The 17,087-nt window shown below is 47.7% G+C and overlaps 1 protein-coding gene and 1 non-coding gene across 2 annotated transcripts in view; both read right to left on the bottom strand.

Moving 5' to 3' along the window:
* Window positions 1-17,076, bottom strand: part of LOC138959772 (AP-5 complex subunit zeta-1-like) — a 31,675-nt gene extending 14,599 nt beyond the window's left edge. Inside the window, exons 1-9 of the mRNA XM_070331379.1 lie at window positions 16,776-17,076; window positions 15,596-15,733; window positions 11,520-11,721; window positions 10,907-10,953; window positions 9,843-9,931; window positions 9,354-9,521; window positions 7,077-7,532; window positions 6,604-6,641; window positions 5,754-5,916 (exon numbers count right to left, since the gene is read on the bottom strand). Coding sequence (XP_070187480.1) covers window positions 5,754-5,916; window positions 6,604-6,641; window positions 7,077-7,532; window positions 9,354-9,521; window positions 9,843-9,931; window positions 10,907-10,953; window positions 11,520-11,721; window positions 15,596-15,733; window positions 16,776-16,819 — 1,345 coding nt within the window. The 5' untranslated portion in view covers window positions 16,820-17,076. The remainder of the gene's footprint in view (window positions 1-5,753; window positions 5,917-6,603; window positions 6,642-7,076; window positions 7,533-9,353; window positions 9,522-9,842; window positions 9,932-10,906; window positions 10,954-11,519; window positions 11,722-15,595; window positions 15,734-16,775) is intronic.
* On the bottom strand, window positions 4,520-4,638 carry LOC138960557 (5S ribosomal RNA). The gene has a single exon (XR_011454033.1). It is a non-coding gene; the product is annotated as a 5S ribosomal RNA (ribosomal RNA).
* Window positions 17,077-17,087: the final 11 nt, after the last annotated feature.

Genomic DNA, 17,087 nt, shown 5'->3' on the forward strand with positions numbered 1-17,087 from the left:
TCTGTGGAGAGAACCTGATCGCCCCGACTGAGAATGTCGGCCAGGGCGTTCAGTTTCCCCGGAACGAACTGGACTGACATCCGGACCTGATTGGTCTGGCACCAGAGCAGAATCTCCTCCGCCAACAGGGAGAGGGACCGAGAATTGGTGCCCCCCTGGTGGCGAAGGTAAGCTAAGCATGTGGTGTTGTTGTCCCCGTTGAAAATCAGAGGGGCCAAGGACAGGCCGAATGGGAGGGCCCGAAACTCGAACACTGTGCCCTCCCAAACGAACCGGAGCAGATGTCGGTACCCCGGGGCCACCAGGATGTGGAAGTAAGCATCCTGGAGGTCCCAGACATGGCCCAATCGTTTGGCCGGATGGCCAACCGGACCGACGAAGGGGTTTCCATCTTGAACTTGCACCTGTGAAGGTACAAGTTCAAGGTGGAGAGGTCCAACACCGGCCTGAACCGGCCGTCATTTTTGGGGACGGTGAACAGGCGGGAGCAGAACCCCGGAGAAGGCTGAGAAAGGGGGTAGACCGCCTTCTTCTCGACCAACGAGTTCACCTCGTCCTGAAGAGCCTGCCATCTGGCAGGGTCTCGAGGAGGGGGGAACGTCCAGGTTAGAGCGGACAATGGAGGTTGTGACGACAGCGGTAGAGAAAACCCCGACCACACCACCCTCAAGAAAAACTGGTTGGAGACCAGTCTGCCCCACATGCCGCGGGCCCGAAAAAGGGAACCGACGGACGAAAGAGGGGCAACTTGAGGGGGCGTCAACGTAGGGCCGGGACTCACTGAAAATTCTGCTGGCGGGCAGGCGCAGGCTTGCGACCACCCCCCCTGGTGGTGCTGCTTCCCCTTACCTGTCTGAGCACCCTTCGTCTTGCTTGGGAACGCAACAGGCGCCTAAGAGGAGGAAGAAGGAGGCAGTGAAACTGGCTTCTTCTTCTTCTTCTGAGGCTGGGAGCTGGAGGTGACTGTAGCACTTCTCTTACTCCCCGCCGCCGTCGCCGAAGCAGCGAGGCCAACCATCAGAGAATCAGTGTTCCTCTGGCGTGTGGACTCCACCACAGAACGAACAGTGTCCGGATGAAAGAGGGAAGAAGGCTGAGGAAACGTGTTCCTCAGACTCTTCCTCATATCCGGAGGCACTATAGAAGTAGGCAGAAAATGATCACGGAACAGGGCCAATAAAGTGGACCCGTGTTCCAATGGCCAATTCTGCCGCAGACGTCACGCACGATCGCACGGCATGCAAAGCCCGATCCACTCGAACCGTGTCAAGGACCCGAGTGGAATCGGACTCTGCCCGATCGGGAGGGTCCAACAGTGTGGACAGCGTGCTCATCCATGTCAAGGCCTGTGATTGGGCCTCGACTGTGGAAGAAACGGTGGCCTCAAGATTGTGGAACGAAGCAGAGCTCAGTTCCACCTTCTTGACCGAAGGCACCTCCCCAACGAACACATCAACGTCAGCCCCACCCTAAACACTCGAAGTCTGGAAAGGGAGAGTTCGAGAGTCAAAGGGAAAAGGGAGGGACGAAACAGATTGGACACGAGGAAACAGTGGAGGTGCGCCTCCCGAAGGAAAGCATGGCACTGAACCCGCGTCCTCCCGAGGAACATAGGTCGCGTTAGCACGTGAATCTGTACTCCTCAGGCGATGTGCTGCCGCTTCCACCGTGGCACTAAGACTAGGGTGGAACGCGAATTGCCGGCGGACGGATCGTTCATAAAACGAGCCGCCGGCAGACGCGGCGTGAGCCTCCCGCGCCCGGGCCGAAGCGGACTCAAAGGACGAGAGGGCGTCTCAGGGAAGGACGTCCTGAAACTGTTCAAACGTCCTTCTAGCTGTGCGAGGACGAGCCTCCTGCCTCTCGTCCTCAGACCCCGGGTCCAGGTCCCGTGTGTCAACACTAGACGACAGACGCTTAAGAGAGGCATCCGTGACGTCAAGACGCCGCGTGATGTCTGTCATGTACTGTTGGAAAGTACGAAGCATAGCTTCGGAAGTTCCATCAGAAACCGGCAAGGGTTAACCTCAGGGCGACCCTGATCCTCCTCCCTATCGTCCTCCGACTCACTCTCCTCTTCACTTCCCGACAACTCCTCAAAAGCAGGAGTGTAGGGAGCTTGAGGGGGAAGAGCCGAAAGCGATGAAGCAGGCTGTGAAGAAACGCCCACAGAAGCAAGAGGCCGCGAAGACCCCTGCCCCAAAGACGAAACGTCTCCAGCAGCCGAAGGGGGAGAAAAACAACAACCCTGCGACTGTTGGGTCAGCCCAGCCAACGAACCCCCGCCATTTATAGACTGAACAGGAACCCATCGGGTCTGATCAGAAAAGAAATGGTCCGGTCCGGTCGGGGGTGCCGATCCGGTCCGGTAGGGTGGTCCGGTGTTCCGGTCCGGTGCCGGACCATCCGGAGGTCCCGTTCGGCACCGAACCATCGTACCCACAGAAGTGTTCGGGTGGTTAGGTCCGGACGTGGACATACCGTACCATCCGGACCCGTGGTCCGGTATGGCCCGGTTCGGTGCCAGACCATCCAGACCAACAGAGGTGGTCGGGTGGTCCGGCACCGGGCCATCCGGACCCGTAGGTCCGGACCCGTAGGTCCGGTACCATCCGGAGGTCCTGTTCGGCACCGAACCATCCGTACGCACAGAAGTGTTCGGGTGGCTCGGTCCGGGCGTGGACGTACCGTACCATCCGGACCCGTAGGTCCGGTTCGGTGCCAGACCATCCGGACCAACAGAGGTGGTCGGGTGGTCCGGACCGGTCCGGTAGGGTGGTCCGGTGTTCCGGTCCGGTGTTCCGGTCCGGTCCCGTACGATCCGGAGGTCCCGTTCGGCACCGAACCATCCGTACCCACAGAAGTGTTCGGGTGGTTCGGTCCGGACGTGGACACACCGCACCATCCGGACCCGTAAGTCCGGTGGTCCGGTGCCAGACCATCCGGACCAACAGAGGTGGTCGGGTGGTCCGGTCCGGACCGGACCACCGGTCCAGTACCGGACCATCCAGACCCGTAGGTCCGGTCCGGTCCCGTACCATCCGGAGGTCCCGTTCGGCACCGAACCACCCGTACCCACAGAAGTGTTCGGGTGGCTCGGTCCGGACGTGGACATACCGTACCATCCGGACCCGTAGGTCCGGTTCGGTGCCAGACCATCCGGACCAACAGAGGTGGTCGGGTGGTCCGGACCGATCCGATAGGGTGGTCCGATGTTCCGGTCCTGTGGTCCGGTCCCGTACCATCCGGAGGTCCCGTACGGCACCGAACCATCCGTACCCACAGAAGTGTTCGGGTGGTTCGGTCCGGACGTGGACCTACCGTACCATCCGGACCCGTAGGTCCGGTGGTCCGGTATGGTCCGGTTCGGTGACAGACCATCCGGACCAACAGAGGTGGTCGGGTGGTCCGGTTCGGACCGGACCACTGGTCCGGTACGGACCGGACCACTGGTCCGGTACGGACCGGACCACTGGTCCGGTACCGGACCATCCGAACCCGTAGGTTCGGTCCGGTCCCGTAGCATCCGGAGGTCCCGTTCGGTACCGAACCATCCGTACCCACAGAAGTGTTCGGGTGGCTCGGTCGGACGTGGACATACCGTACCATCCGGACCCGTAGGTCCGGCATGGTCCGGTTCGGTGCCAGACCACCCGGACCAACAGAGGTGGTCGAGTGGTCCGGCCCCGACCGGACCACTGGTCCGGTACCGTACCATCCGGACCCGTAGGTCCGGTGGTCCGGTGTGTTCCGGTTCGGTGCCAGACCACCCAGACCAACAGAGGTGGTCGGGTGGTCCGGTCCCGACCGAACCACTGGTCCCGTACCGTACCATCCGGACCCGTAGGTCCGGGGGTCCGGCAAGGGCCAGAGGTACTGTCCCGTACCGGACCCTAAGGTCCGGTACGGTCCCGTACCATGGGTCCCGTCCGGACCAAACCCGGAGGTCAAGTCCAGTCGGGACCCGTGGGTCCGGTTCGATCCCGACCCGTAAGCCTGGAACGTTCCGGACCCTTGGTCCGGACCATCCGTCACCCGAACACCAGACGCTAAGGAATGGCGTGGGGTCAAGACGGTCCGGTCGGAGGTGTCGGTCTGAGCAACAGAAACAATGTTCCCGTCGCCCTGACCATTCGACAGAAGTACCACGTTCTGTCGAACACCTCCACGTCCAGTAACTAGTCGGCCGGAGCGTCTTAACAAGAGGGACAGCCACCAGTCACACGGACGTCAGAGGGAACCGTAGTAGCAGTGGTCGTAGGCACGAAGCCTGAAACCCCTGCCCCCACAGGACCGCCCTGAACGGGGTCAATTCGCATCCCAACCCCAGCGGGGAGGGAATTCAGAGACCCCGTCATCTCCTCCGATCTCCCCCCCCCCAGGAGGCCGAAACTACTGTCGAAACAGCAGCAGACGACCCAGCGAGGGAGTTCAGAGGAGGACCCGTGTCCCTCCTGGCTTCCACAGCGGTGGAAACCGAGGAGGGCACAGGAGAGGCACCGGAAAAGGAAGATTTTAATGCCAACTGCACCCGGTGTTCCCAGGCGGTCACCCATCCAAGTACTAACCGGGCCCGACGTTGCTTAACTTCGGTGGTCGGACGAGAACCGGTGTTTTCAACGTGGTATGGCCGTTGGCTGTCAAAACCTGAGTCTCTCCAGTAGCCCCTAGATCGGATTCACCAACCCCCAAAGAGGGTTGGGAATCGACCTGCCCCCGGATTCGAGCCAGGGAGGAGAAGGAAACCTTCCCCCCAGGCTTGAAACCGGGAGGAGCTGAAGCCTGAGACTGAGGGCCGGACAACGGCGTCGAAGGGGGGGAAGCCTGTTCCACTGAAGGAGAAGGAGAAAGAAGCTTTTTCTTTCCCCTCGACCTTCCCCGAACCTTCGACGGCGCAGCCCCGCCCGAAGTCCCAGGCTCAAGCCCAGCCTGTTTGAGCAAGCTCGCATTGAGCTTGCTCAAACAGGCTTTCTCCGCCCTCCCTCGCCGCAAACGCAAAGCGTTTGGGGAGGGAGAGTCGGAGCGCCGAAAGATCCCCTTCTCCGTGCGTAAAACATAACGCTGGGCGCCCGGAGAAGGGTTGCCCCCGGCAGACTCTGGTTCCGTAGAACCAGAGCCCAAAACAGGACGAGACATCCTACCTCGCCCTGTACGTACCCTTAAAGACCGAGAATTAACAAAATTCAAAGAAAATTTAGGTCAATACCCAAGTGAATGCGGCGAAACGAGAAGCAGACGACCGGTCACCACGAAGTAGGACGGGAGGCACGCCGAGTCCGCCACACAAAAACGGAGGCACAAGTTGAAGGAAACACAACGTAGCCTCAAGCCAGAAGTGGAAAAACACACAATAATCCAACAGGTGATAGTCCACACAGAAAAGAAGCCTCTTAGTCCAAAATAATCCGGGAGCGTAGCAGAAACACAGCCGGTCTGACACGCGCGAAAAAAGAAAGAGGACGCGCCACCTACATCCTGTAAGGGGGAAGCACTCGGACAGTGCTTGGGATCCACGGTGGCGCATGGTTATGGGAGATAATTGTACCCACTCAGCGTTTTGTCCAATTTTTTCGGCCTATAATAGATAATGTGCAAGAATAGTACTGTCGAGGTAAGTGTTATATTGACTGCATTGTACTATAGATAGCACGGATGTTTAGCAAAGGCTGGTTACGCAAAAGATACATTTAGATTCTTCTCAGATATACATCCCTTGAAAAACAAACAAGATCTACTAAACAAAGCACACTCACTATGATTTAAGAAGAACTGTAGAATGCGCAGGACTGTGGGAGAGTGTGTGGGATCTTGCGACAAGCGTGTGTACAGGCGCCGCATCTCCTGGTGTACCCTCGGGATCTGGCCAGCATCAAGTTTACAGACCAAATCCAGTATCACCACCACTTCTGTCAGACACTGAAAGCAGCGAAAGTAAAATCTGAGACCTTGAGACAAATATTATCCACAGATACTAAAGTTCCCTCACAACTGAGTATGTCTAAATTGCCTAAATACCTAGACAAAAAACGGACACACACAAAAGGCCACTCGTACACACAAGTGCATGTAGGAGCTGTAGCCGAAGAACAGAAGAACTATAGGGCGCTTTGTTATATACGGCGCAACCCCCATTTTTAAGATAAAATTGAAAAAAAACATCACATTAGGCGCTTCCAGTGTATTGGCCGCACATTAAAGGAAGAATACAGAGTGGATATATTTTTGCTTTGGATGTGCGGTGAGATCAAACGCAGGTGCATTGTAATAGCTGGTAAATGTGGTTACATGTGTACTCTTCTATAGCCATACATAAGGCGATACCGGTCAATAGGGCGCAGGGGTTCAAGTTGAGGAAAAAAGATGCGCCTTATAATCCTGAAAGTACTGTAATTGATAAGAAATGTTTCAGATTCTAACCAGCCAAATTGCTGGACAGAATTTGCTGACTGATTTTGACCCTTTGAAACACCCTTTAGCCTTGATTTTCTTAATTCATCACATATAACAATGGGGAAGTAATGATGACTTTGTATATGCACAAGAATTCACTTCAAGCAAACACACAAGGCTAAACCTAAAACTACAAAAACATGGAATACTTACAGCAGCTTGCAGCTCAACGTCAGATGGAACCTTAGCCTCTGTGAAAGAGAAAATAAAATGTTTGCACATACCAACAGCTGCACTTTAAACATGAAAGAAGAGAACCTCTCATTTCAAGATATTTTAATTTAGTTCAAGTTCTTTTCTCCAACAAGCACAAAACAGTAACTAGGACATGTACAACAACAAAATGTCTCAGCGAGACAGAATAATTAACTTACAAAGTACAAAGAAAATGATAGTCAATGCATTCAGATCATTAGTCCATTTTTCAAATTCTACAAATAATCTGCAGTATTTTACTAACCTAGTGTGTGTATGTCTTAGCAAGGCAGACTTAACACAACAAAGCACAATCAGAATGTCAATGTATTCAGAGCATCACTCCGTCTGACAAATTCTATCAATAATTTACAGTATTCCACTAAACTGGTGTGTGTATTATTCACGGAGCCCTGAAACAGTCAACTTACTCCTCTCACACTGGTCCATCACACGAAAGCAGTATTCCACAGAGCGAGACACAAGGGACTGAAGCACCCTGGACACAGGCAGGCTTTTCTCAAGACTTAATTTGCCAGGACTTCCCTCCCCTGCCCCAGCCCTTCTCCTGGAGCTTCTTTCCACTCCCACTGCTGGGGATCTTCTGCTGGGACTCCCTTCCACTCCCGACATAAATATCTTCTTCCTGGGGCTCCCCTCAAAGCTTGCTGCTGGGGATTTTCCAAGAGAATTCCCGTCAAAACTTTGACTAGGGGACTTCCCAAAAGAACTTCCTTCAGTTGAGGCGGTAGACTTCCTCCTCTGAATATCTTTGGCCTCGGAGCGAGGCTGTGTGCAGCCTTGTGCTTGTGAACAGTGATAAAGCCATTTGTAGAGCAGGGAGAAACTGTAGATGTTGAGGTACTGGTCGTCTGTGTAGTACTGGCCTGCAGAAAAGCGACAGAAATTGCAAAGTAACTTGCTGGACATGTACATAATGTAGGTTGCAGTTTTGGGGCACTTTGTCTTCTGTGTAATCAAGACATCTGCAAAACCATTTAATTCTCTCAGAGAGCAATAGAACGTTCCAAGGAAATTTGCTGGTCATGCTCACAATGCAGTTTGTAGTTTGGGGCACTTTCATCTATATGTACTCAAGATGTCTAAAGAAAAAGTGGCCTCTTTCTATGAAGCATTTATTTTTTGGTTTCTCAATAAACCTTGCAGCAGACACTCAATCCCATCTTCTCCATTTAGTATGCAAATGTTGCCTTTTATGATGATTTCTATTTATGTAAAAAATTCCATTCCAACAATTTTTCATTTTGAATAAGAAAGTACAGCAGTCCCTGCAATGTACGGCCCCCGGCGTGAGCGGACACCTGACATGTACGGACACATTTACTCGGCACGGAGTGTTTTCCTTCTATATTTGCCCCCCCTTAAACGGACACCTGCAAAACGTGGACGCGGACACTCATTTTCAATCCTAACAGCAGGTCATACCTCCAATGTACGGACAGACCATCGTCAAATTTTCACCACAACAAAATCGATAACAGAGCAGTCCGGCTCTTGGTACAAAGATCACAGCCGCAATGGCGTGATGACAGTCACTGATAACTTGAGTGCACGTGTACCCATCAGGAGGGGGGGGTTGTTTTGGTCAGCAGTTGAGTACATGCGAAGATGCCAACATGAAACGCACTGTGCTCTTTATTCGTGTCTGTTGGACGTAAACAACAGAAACCACACAGAAACCACAGTCGATGAAGGTCCTGAGTCAAAAACCGGCCAAAGTTCTCAGCATCGTGTGTCTGTGTGTAACCTCTTTCATTGACAAGATACTCTTGTTTCCCCTCAGCCTTGACCAGTGAGTCGGTTGCCTAATCTGTGAACCCTTCGGTTGTCTTGCTTTGTCTAAAGTTAAGACACAGTCAACTGGTTTTGCTCTGAGTGAACAGTGCAGCTGGCCTCTCTGGCCACAGCCCAAAACAGTACATGGCTGGAGGGAGTGAGAGAGAGGGAAAGGGGGGGGGGGGTGCAGGGGTAGCTGGCTAAACTCTGTGGGGTGTCCGGTGTCACTGCATGTCAGCAGGAAGAGCATTGGAGAGAAATAGAGAGGTGTACTCTTCCACACAATTTCCAAGCATCAGTTGTCACGGCTTGGGATAGGCATTAGTGAGGGAGAGTGGGAGCTGTGTTATGTACAGTGTATTTCCGACTGAAGAGTGAAAAGTCACTGCCATGCCACATGATCGGCATGCAGTCAATAAAGCCAGACAAGAAAAAAATAAATTACATGATTATGACATGCAGCTCTATCTGCTGCTATTTATTCAAACTGGTTTTCAAGCTTATTCTTGCAAAGCTTCTGCACACCTCCTCTGTGCTGTGTTTGTGTGGCTGCTTTCGTATGTCAGTGCATGGTGAGTGTGTTCACTGCCTTGAGGATTTATTTTATCTCTTCTTTTCAACACTTTTCATACAAATCATTTTTACAGAACGTTTAAAGAAGTATTAGGAGTTTATTGTTATTGTTTAGTAGCCACAAGAAGTGATTAACATAGACTCAATCCTGTTGTTTGTGTGTCTCTGTGTGAGTGTATGGGGGAGGGGGAGGTGTGGTCACTCCTCCCGTGACCAGACACCTGCAATGTGCGGACAGTTTTGCTATGGCCCAAGGGTGTCCGTTCATGAGAGGGACTGCTGTTACTGCCAAATTTATTTGCACACCCATATTGGTTGGAGACCACAAACCAACTGACCTATATTGAGGATGGTGAAGAAGTTTCTGCAAGGTGTTCCATCGGTCTCTGTCACCTGGCTCTCCTCGTCTTTACGAAACGGGTTGATGGTGTAAGCGTTCCGAGCTTGGTACAGACTGGCGCTCATCAGCCAGGTACACAGCTGTTCTGATGTCTCTCCTATGTGTTCTGTTGGGAAACTAAGACTTGTCAACAGTGTTGATAAATGTTGTCACAAATCTAAAGCTAACTACACTTAATCAATTCTGTTCTCTATTAAAGAAAGTTGGGACAGATACTTGTCATTAAAACCAAAAAGCTATCATGTTTTCTGTTAAATAAGGAAGCCAATCACAGAACAACACAAATAAAATACTTTTTCTCCTGCATTTGTGGGCTACTGCTCCCTTGTACGCTTACATATCTGACAATAATTTATTAAATGTATGGCTGTAATCTGTTTCAAATTGTTTTTCTCTCTCATATATTATGCACAACAATTTGAATTACCTTCTTTGACAACCCCATGTAAACAAGAAACCCCAACCAGAAAGGATAAAACTTTTCTTTGGCTGTCAAAATCTTTGGTGCACAGCCATCTGAAACGAACAAATCAAAATTATTCTGAAGCTACTTATGACTTTGTAATTTAACACGCAAAAACAGTTCACACATTATCAATATCATTAATTAGGTATTCTAAAATGCATTAGTCACCACAGTGGAAAGCAGACTGAGGTCGCCTGTATCAGTTTCAGTTTTGAACAATGTGTACCGTATTTGACGGATTACAAGACGCACCGTTTTATAGGCCGCATCCCCAACTTTTAACAACAAAATTGGGACGAGCCACGTATAGGCCGCGTCACTATATTAGCCGCCGTCGAAAAAAATATAATCAGATCGTGTCAATCAATCAAAACAACCAGGCAAACGAAAGTACGGTATTTGGCGAAATCGGCTCCGAGAATAAACAAGTGAAACAAAGAAGAAAAGTGAAAAAGTTTGAAGAAAAATATCACACACACAATTTGTAACCAACACACACATGTAGTCCCGCCCGGAATAAGCTTTTTTGGGATGATTTACAACTTTTGCGCACATTTCGAGCAGACGAAAACACAACATGGCGGCTCTCGCTCCTCCAACTATCGCAAGACAAAAAACCCACGAAATCTCGCGCGTGCGAGATCCTGATACATCCGATGTTTTTCTGTACGCTATCTTGTCACGACGACTTGTTGACAAACGAAGATTCGCAAAAGAAAGAGAAAAGCGCCGAGTCTTGAGTAGAGAGCTAATAAAGTATCGGTAATCGCTAATCAAGCGAAATGAAAATCCGCGGCGACTTCCATTAGGTGAATGCTATTCAAGTTTAGGTAACGTTTTAGCCGCATCTTTTTATAAGCCGCAATGCGATTTTTTTTTTAAAAAAGTCGCGGCTTGTAGTCTTAAACAGGAAACAGACTTGCATAGTTGTTAAAATACTGTCTTTTGTTGAAGAACTCTGACAAAAATATCGACAGGTAAATAGATAATTATATATCTATGAAAATATAATCAATGAACCTGACCTGACTGCCGCTGGTAGAACCTCCTGAAAACAGTTGTGTTTGGCACCCTGCATGAAAAAAAGCATACAGAATGTAGTAATCAAGGTAGAGATAAGTTAAAGTCAATCGCGCATGACCAAATCAATATTTCTTTCAGCCAGACATACTACAAGCAACAGGCTGATGGAACATAAAAAGATTGGTTACATTTAGGCAACAAAAATAAAATAGTCTGTTTACGGTAACATAGGCCAAAAAAAATAGGGTCGGTAGGTCGGGATTTTTTTTTTATATATTTTTTTTTCTCCAAAAAAACATATATTTTTCAGTTATTTTGCCAAAAAACAAAGAACTTTTTTTCTTTTCCAAATGCCCAAAAACAGTCTAGGGTCGCGCGAAAAAATAGGGTCGGTCGGGATACCGTAAACAGACTTTTTTTTTGTTTTTTGCCTTACATTAATTGTCAACTGGATAAAAATCAGGACCCAAGAGAATATCATTCATGTCAAAAGACCAAACCACATGTTAATTTAAGATGAATTTAAAATTGACATTGACCTGCAAGACCAATTCAAGCCGTAATTTCGTATTAGTATTACTTTTAGGCTCTGGTGTTTCATTCATGCAATCATACCTGTAATGCATAGCATGAAAGCAAGGCCTTTTTCGGCGACTTATCCGCGGTTGTCTCCAGACTGACTATGATCTGCTGGTCCCCAAGCATGAGTTCTTTGAGGATGAGAGAGCAGATTGTACATTGCTTGTTGCTGGTGCTTTTGTCTGTTTCTGGTCTGCTAACCACCTTCACCAGCTCTGTTACTAAATTCTTTGGGATGCTGAAAATTAAAAGAAAATATTGAAGTGAAAGACATCCTTTTTACATTTAGTCAAGTTTTGACTAAGTGTATTAACATAGAGGGGGAATCGAGACGAGGGTCGTGGTGTATGTGTCTGTGCGTGTGTCTGTGTGTCTGTGTGTGTGTAGAGCGATTCAGAGTAAACTACTGGACCGATCTTTATGAAATTTTACATGAGACTTCCTGGGAATGATATCCCCAGACGGTTTTTTCTTCTTTTTGTCAATAAATGTCTTTGATGACGTCATATCCCGCATTTTGTAAAAGTTGAGGCGGCACTGTCACACTCTCATTTTTCAATGAAATTGATTGAAATTTTGGCCAAGTATTCTTCGACAAAGGCCGGACTTTGGTATTGTATTTCAGCCTGAAGGCTTAAAAATTAGTTGATGACTTTGGTCATTAAAAATCTGAAAATTGTATTTAAAAATTTATTTTTATAAAACGATCCGAAAACAATTTTGTCTTCTTCTTTATTATTTTCTGATTCCCAAAACATATCAATATGTTATATTCGGATTAAAAACAAGCTCTGAAAATAAAAAATATGAAAATAAAAAATATGAAAATTAAATTTCCAAAATCGATTTAAAAACAATTTCATATTATTTCTTGTCGGTTCCTGATTCCAAAAACATATAGATATGATATGTTTGGATTAAAAACAAGCTCAGAAAGTTAAAAAGAATAGAGATACAGAAAAGCGTGCTATCCTGCTCAGCGCAACCACTACCGCGCTATTCTGGCTAGTCAATTTCACTGTCTTTGCCACGAGCGGTGGACTGATGATGCTACGAGTATACGGTCTTGGTGAAAAAAAATGCAGTGCGTTCAGTTTCATTCTGTGAGACGACAGCTTGACAAAATGTTGTATTTTTGCCTTACACGACTTGTTTTCTATTGTATACCATAGGGCAGCTTTTAAAACTTAAACTGCATAGTAGTACAATGTACTACTGAACACACCTCTCTCTGGTGTTTACAACTGTAAACTCTTATGCCACTTTCCAAAAATGTCCCTATGACCCCAATGTACCATGAAAACTAGATTAAAAAGCAAACACCCGACAAACAAACAAACCAACAGAGACATACACATTGTTCTTGTAGACAAAACAATCAAACTATTTCTCTTGATCTTGATATATTACGCCAACAGGTCCCAAACTTGGGAATATTCGTTGGCGGAAAAATTGGGGAGAGCACTTGGTGTTTTAATCAGCGGTTGGCAGTTTTCCTCTGAATTCGTTGACCGTTGACGACTGGATCGTGTTGTCATCAAGGTTGTTCCAGTCAATAACTGTTCTTGTGAAAAAAGAGTACCTGTACACTGGTGTTTTAGTACACTCCACAGTAAAGCACTGGCTGTTGTTTCTTGTGATATTTCTGACTGTGGCTGATGATGTAAAGTCTTTGTTCACTCCTTGTTTCACTTGTCTTTTGGATTTTTGTTGCTGGAGAAATTTCTCAGGGGGTACTGCGGGGACCAGCCCTCTGACCACTTTGAACAGAAATGTGAGTCTCTGTTGTTTCCGGCGTTCCTGGAGTGGGGGAAGCTGTAGTCTGCTGAGCATCTCTGAGACACATCCTGGGTTTCGGTCCCTGTAGTTTTGGGTAATAAATCTGGCTGCTCGTCTCTGTACATTTTCCAGGCTGTCTACATCGCCTTGTTTGTACGGATCCCAGACGAGACAGCTGTACTCCAGGGTTGCGCGGATGAGGGACACATAGGCAGTACGTCTACAGCTTTGGGGGCAGGAACGGAGGTTTCTTCTAAGTAGGCCGAGGGTGGAATTGGCCTTTTTGACGATTTTGTTAATGTGTGTGGTCCAGCTGAGGTCATCAGTAAAGGTGACGCCTAAGTAGGGGTTGCTGTTGACTTTCTCAAGAATGTGGTTGTCCAGGTTGTAGAAGAAGCTGGACTTGTTTTTGATGCTAAGGATATAGCATTTCTTTGCAGGTGTTTGCCCATTCTTCCAGGGTTTTCAAGTCGGCTTGGAGTATGTGGTGGTCACTGTTGGAGTTGATGGTGCGGTACAGGAGGCAGTCATCTGCAAATAAGCGCACTTGTGACTTCACAGACGCTGGCAAGTCGTTGATGTGGCAGAGGAATAGGACCGGTCCGAGTACGGTACCCTGTGGTACACCTGAATCTACAGGGACTTCAACTGACTCCTCTCCGTCGACTACCACTCTCATCAGTCTTTTCGTCAGGAAGTTTTGCAGCCATCTGTGCAGGTTGCCTTTCACACCATAACTCTGTAATTTATACAGCAGGCTTGAGTGTGGCACAGTGTCGAAGGCTTTTGAAAAGTCCAGGATGGCTATGTCGGTCTGTTTAACGTTGTCATAGTTTCTGCAGAGGTCTTGAAGTGTGACGACGAGCTGTGTCTCACATGAGTAGCCTGATCGAAAGCCATGGTTGAGGTTGGTGAGGATATTGTTCTTTTGTAAGTGCTTGAGGAGGTGTTTACAGATGATGTGCTCAAGGAGCTTACAGGGTACGGAGGTGAGGGAGACAGGGCGATAGTTTTCAGCAAGGTGTTTGTCGCCTTTCTTGTAGACGGGGGAGACATTTGCATTTGTCCAGTCAGACGGTAGGCAGCCTGAGTCGACAGACAGCTGAAAGATGGCAGTGAGTCCAGGGGCCAGTTCATTGGCGCACTCCTTCAGAATGCGGTTTGGGATCTGGTCTGTTCCTGGTGCTTTTGCTATCTTGATGTTCTGAAGTAGTTTCTTCACTCCTTCTTCCCTGATTTGTAAGTCTTCAATAGGGTTGCGTTGTGGGAGTTCTGGGAGACCAGGCTTTCCTTTCTGTTCTTGGGTGAAGACTGATCGGAATTGGTTGACCAGTATATCAGCTTTGTTCTTGCTTTCGCACACCAAGGACCCCTTTGACTTTAATGGTGCAACACCAATGTTGTCCTGTCGTTTGGCTTTGATGTAACGCCAAAAGGGTTTGGAGTCATTTTTGGACAGTCCATCTTCAATGGTGTTTTGTATGTAATCCCATTCAGCCTTCCGGAATGCTCTACGGCAGTCTTTTTGGAAGTGACGGTAGTTTGTCCAGTTCTTTGTGCGTTTTGCTTGTTTGTAGAGTCTTTCTTTCTTTTTCAGCATTTTCTGCAGCTTGCTGTTACCCATGGTAGCTTGCGTCTGAAGGAGGAGGTGCGGGAGGGGATGTGGGCGGCTGTTGCTTCACTGAGCTCTGATTTAAAGAGGTCCCACAGGGCGTGCACATCGCCACCTTCTGCATACAGAGCAGTGATGTTCTTGGAGATGTTGGTTGCTGCTGCTTTCAGGAGCTCCCAGTTTGCCTTCCCATAAAGAAAGAATTTTCTTGGTTTAGACTGACAGCGATAGGGTTTGATGCAGGAGTCTGTGATGATGGCATCGTGATCTGAAAGGCCAGGGATGTTTGTTGAAGTTTTGATGAGGGATGGGTTTGACGTGAACACTAGGTCTAGGTGGTTCTCTGCTCTTGTTGGGTGATCATGTATCTGGTTGAGGTGGTGTTTGGTTGTGATGTGAAGGAGTTTTTCTTGTACAAGTCTGTCACTGGCGCATGGAGGGACAGCTCCTGTCTTCCAATCAATGTCAGGACAGTTGAATTGTACGGCCATATTATCTTTGTTTCCGCTGATTTTGACTTTAACCCAGTCTATCTCGCAGTCTGTTACAATCGCAGTCTGTTACAATCTCTGGCTGCTCGATCTTACAGAAGGAACATGCAATTTTAACACGAGACAATACACATTGCAGACAACAAAATCAATATATGTCTTGTCTTGATCTCACAGTCACAGAAGACAGCAAGAAAATATATATATATTGTTATTGTTAAGTCATGTACCATGGTTCAACCTCTGAAGCCTGAAGGAGGACAAACAACTGGCGCAGCAGACTGCAGCATTCTGATGCCTTGTCCGGGAAAGCCAGCAGCTCTGAGATATTCCGGCACAATCGATCAACATCTTCCTGGGATGCATTTCTGTGTCAGAAAAATGGAGCCAAAGATCAATTTTTGTTCTGAAAGGTCAGATTTTTCTGTCTATTTTCTACTTTTGTCACAGCACCAGTCACAGAAAGGGTACACCTTTGGGTTTTTTAATGATAACTTTTGCACAAAATAACTGTACAAGCAAAATTGGCACATTCAGTGATGATTCACACACCCAGACACACCGAGAGAGAGAGAGAGAGAGAGAGAGAGAGAGAGAGAGAGAGAGAGAGAGAGAGAGAGAGAGATCCACACACACACACACACACACAAGCACGAAATAGGACATGAACTGATACACATTTTCACTGACTAAATCAGAATCAATAACTTTAGTTCAGACTGCAACTTCAATAAGGCCAACAACAAAAAATAGGTGTGGTTACGGTAACATAGCCCAAAAAAAATAGGGTAGGAAGGTAGGCAATCACTTTTTTTTTTTTTAAACTTTTTTTTCTAATGTGTACAGGGAAATAAGTGTGCGACTCGGGCGCTTTCGCTTTCATTGCGTTTTCTGCACTCGTTTTCTTGGTTTTTGAGTGTTGTTTTTTGAAATCTAAACAACGAAGTGACTGTGGTAAGATGAACAAAGTTATAAAAACAAAGGAATACTGTACTCACCAATACAAGAACGAGACAAGACGGTACGAATTTTCGTTTATGGAAGCTTCATCAGAAAAAAACAAGAACACAAAAGACAACACATGTTGTTTTTTGGACAAATGTAATAAAAAGTTATAGGGTCGGCCCCTAAAAATTGGGTAGGTCGGGTTACCGCAACCACCTTTGTCCCAAATAGAAATATTTTCTGAGAGGACGTTAACTCCCCCCCTTTAGTTAGTTACCGCAACCACACCTATTTCGTAACCACACCTTTTTTTGTTTTAGGCCTAACAGTAACACCCGTGCCCGTGGGTCCATGACATGCTCACACACACGTCAACTGTACCGACTGATACACATTTGTACTCACTGTACATATAATATTTTCTTTACTTAAATCCGAATTAAATGATTGACAGTGTCTGCTCACTTTGCGTTCAAAAGTATGGCTTCAATCGCTGATAAAGCCATCATCCATCACGCACATTTGTATTTGTGTACATTCCGGACTGCGAATACCGCCTCTTCCGGAAACGAGTTCTGGAAGATATCAGCACAAAAATGGTGACGTCATAAAGTAGCACACAAAGATCGTTTCTTCATACCTTGTTCATTCACAACCCAAATTAACTCATTCATAACACTCCATTTTTATTTTTAAAACAGTTATAGCAAATAGTTTTACCCAACGCTCTTTATTACCATCAAAGCCTTATGTTTGGAATGTCAGCCTCGTTCTAGA

The sequence above is a fragment of the Littorina saxatilis genome, linkage group LG2 (assembly GCF_037325665.1).
Source record: "Littorina saxatilis isolate snail1 linkage group LG2, US_GU_Lsax_2.0, whole genome shotgun sequence".
Taxonomy (NCBI): Eukaryota; Metazoa; Mollusca; class Gastropoda; order Littorinimorpha; family Littorinidae; genus Littorina; species Littorina saxatilis.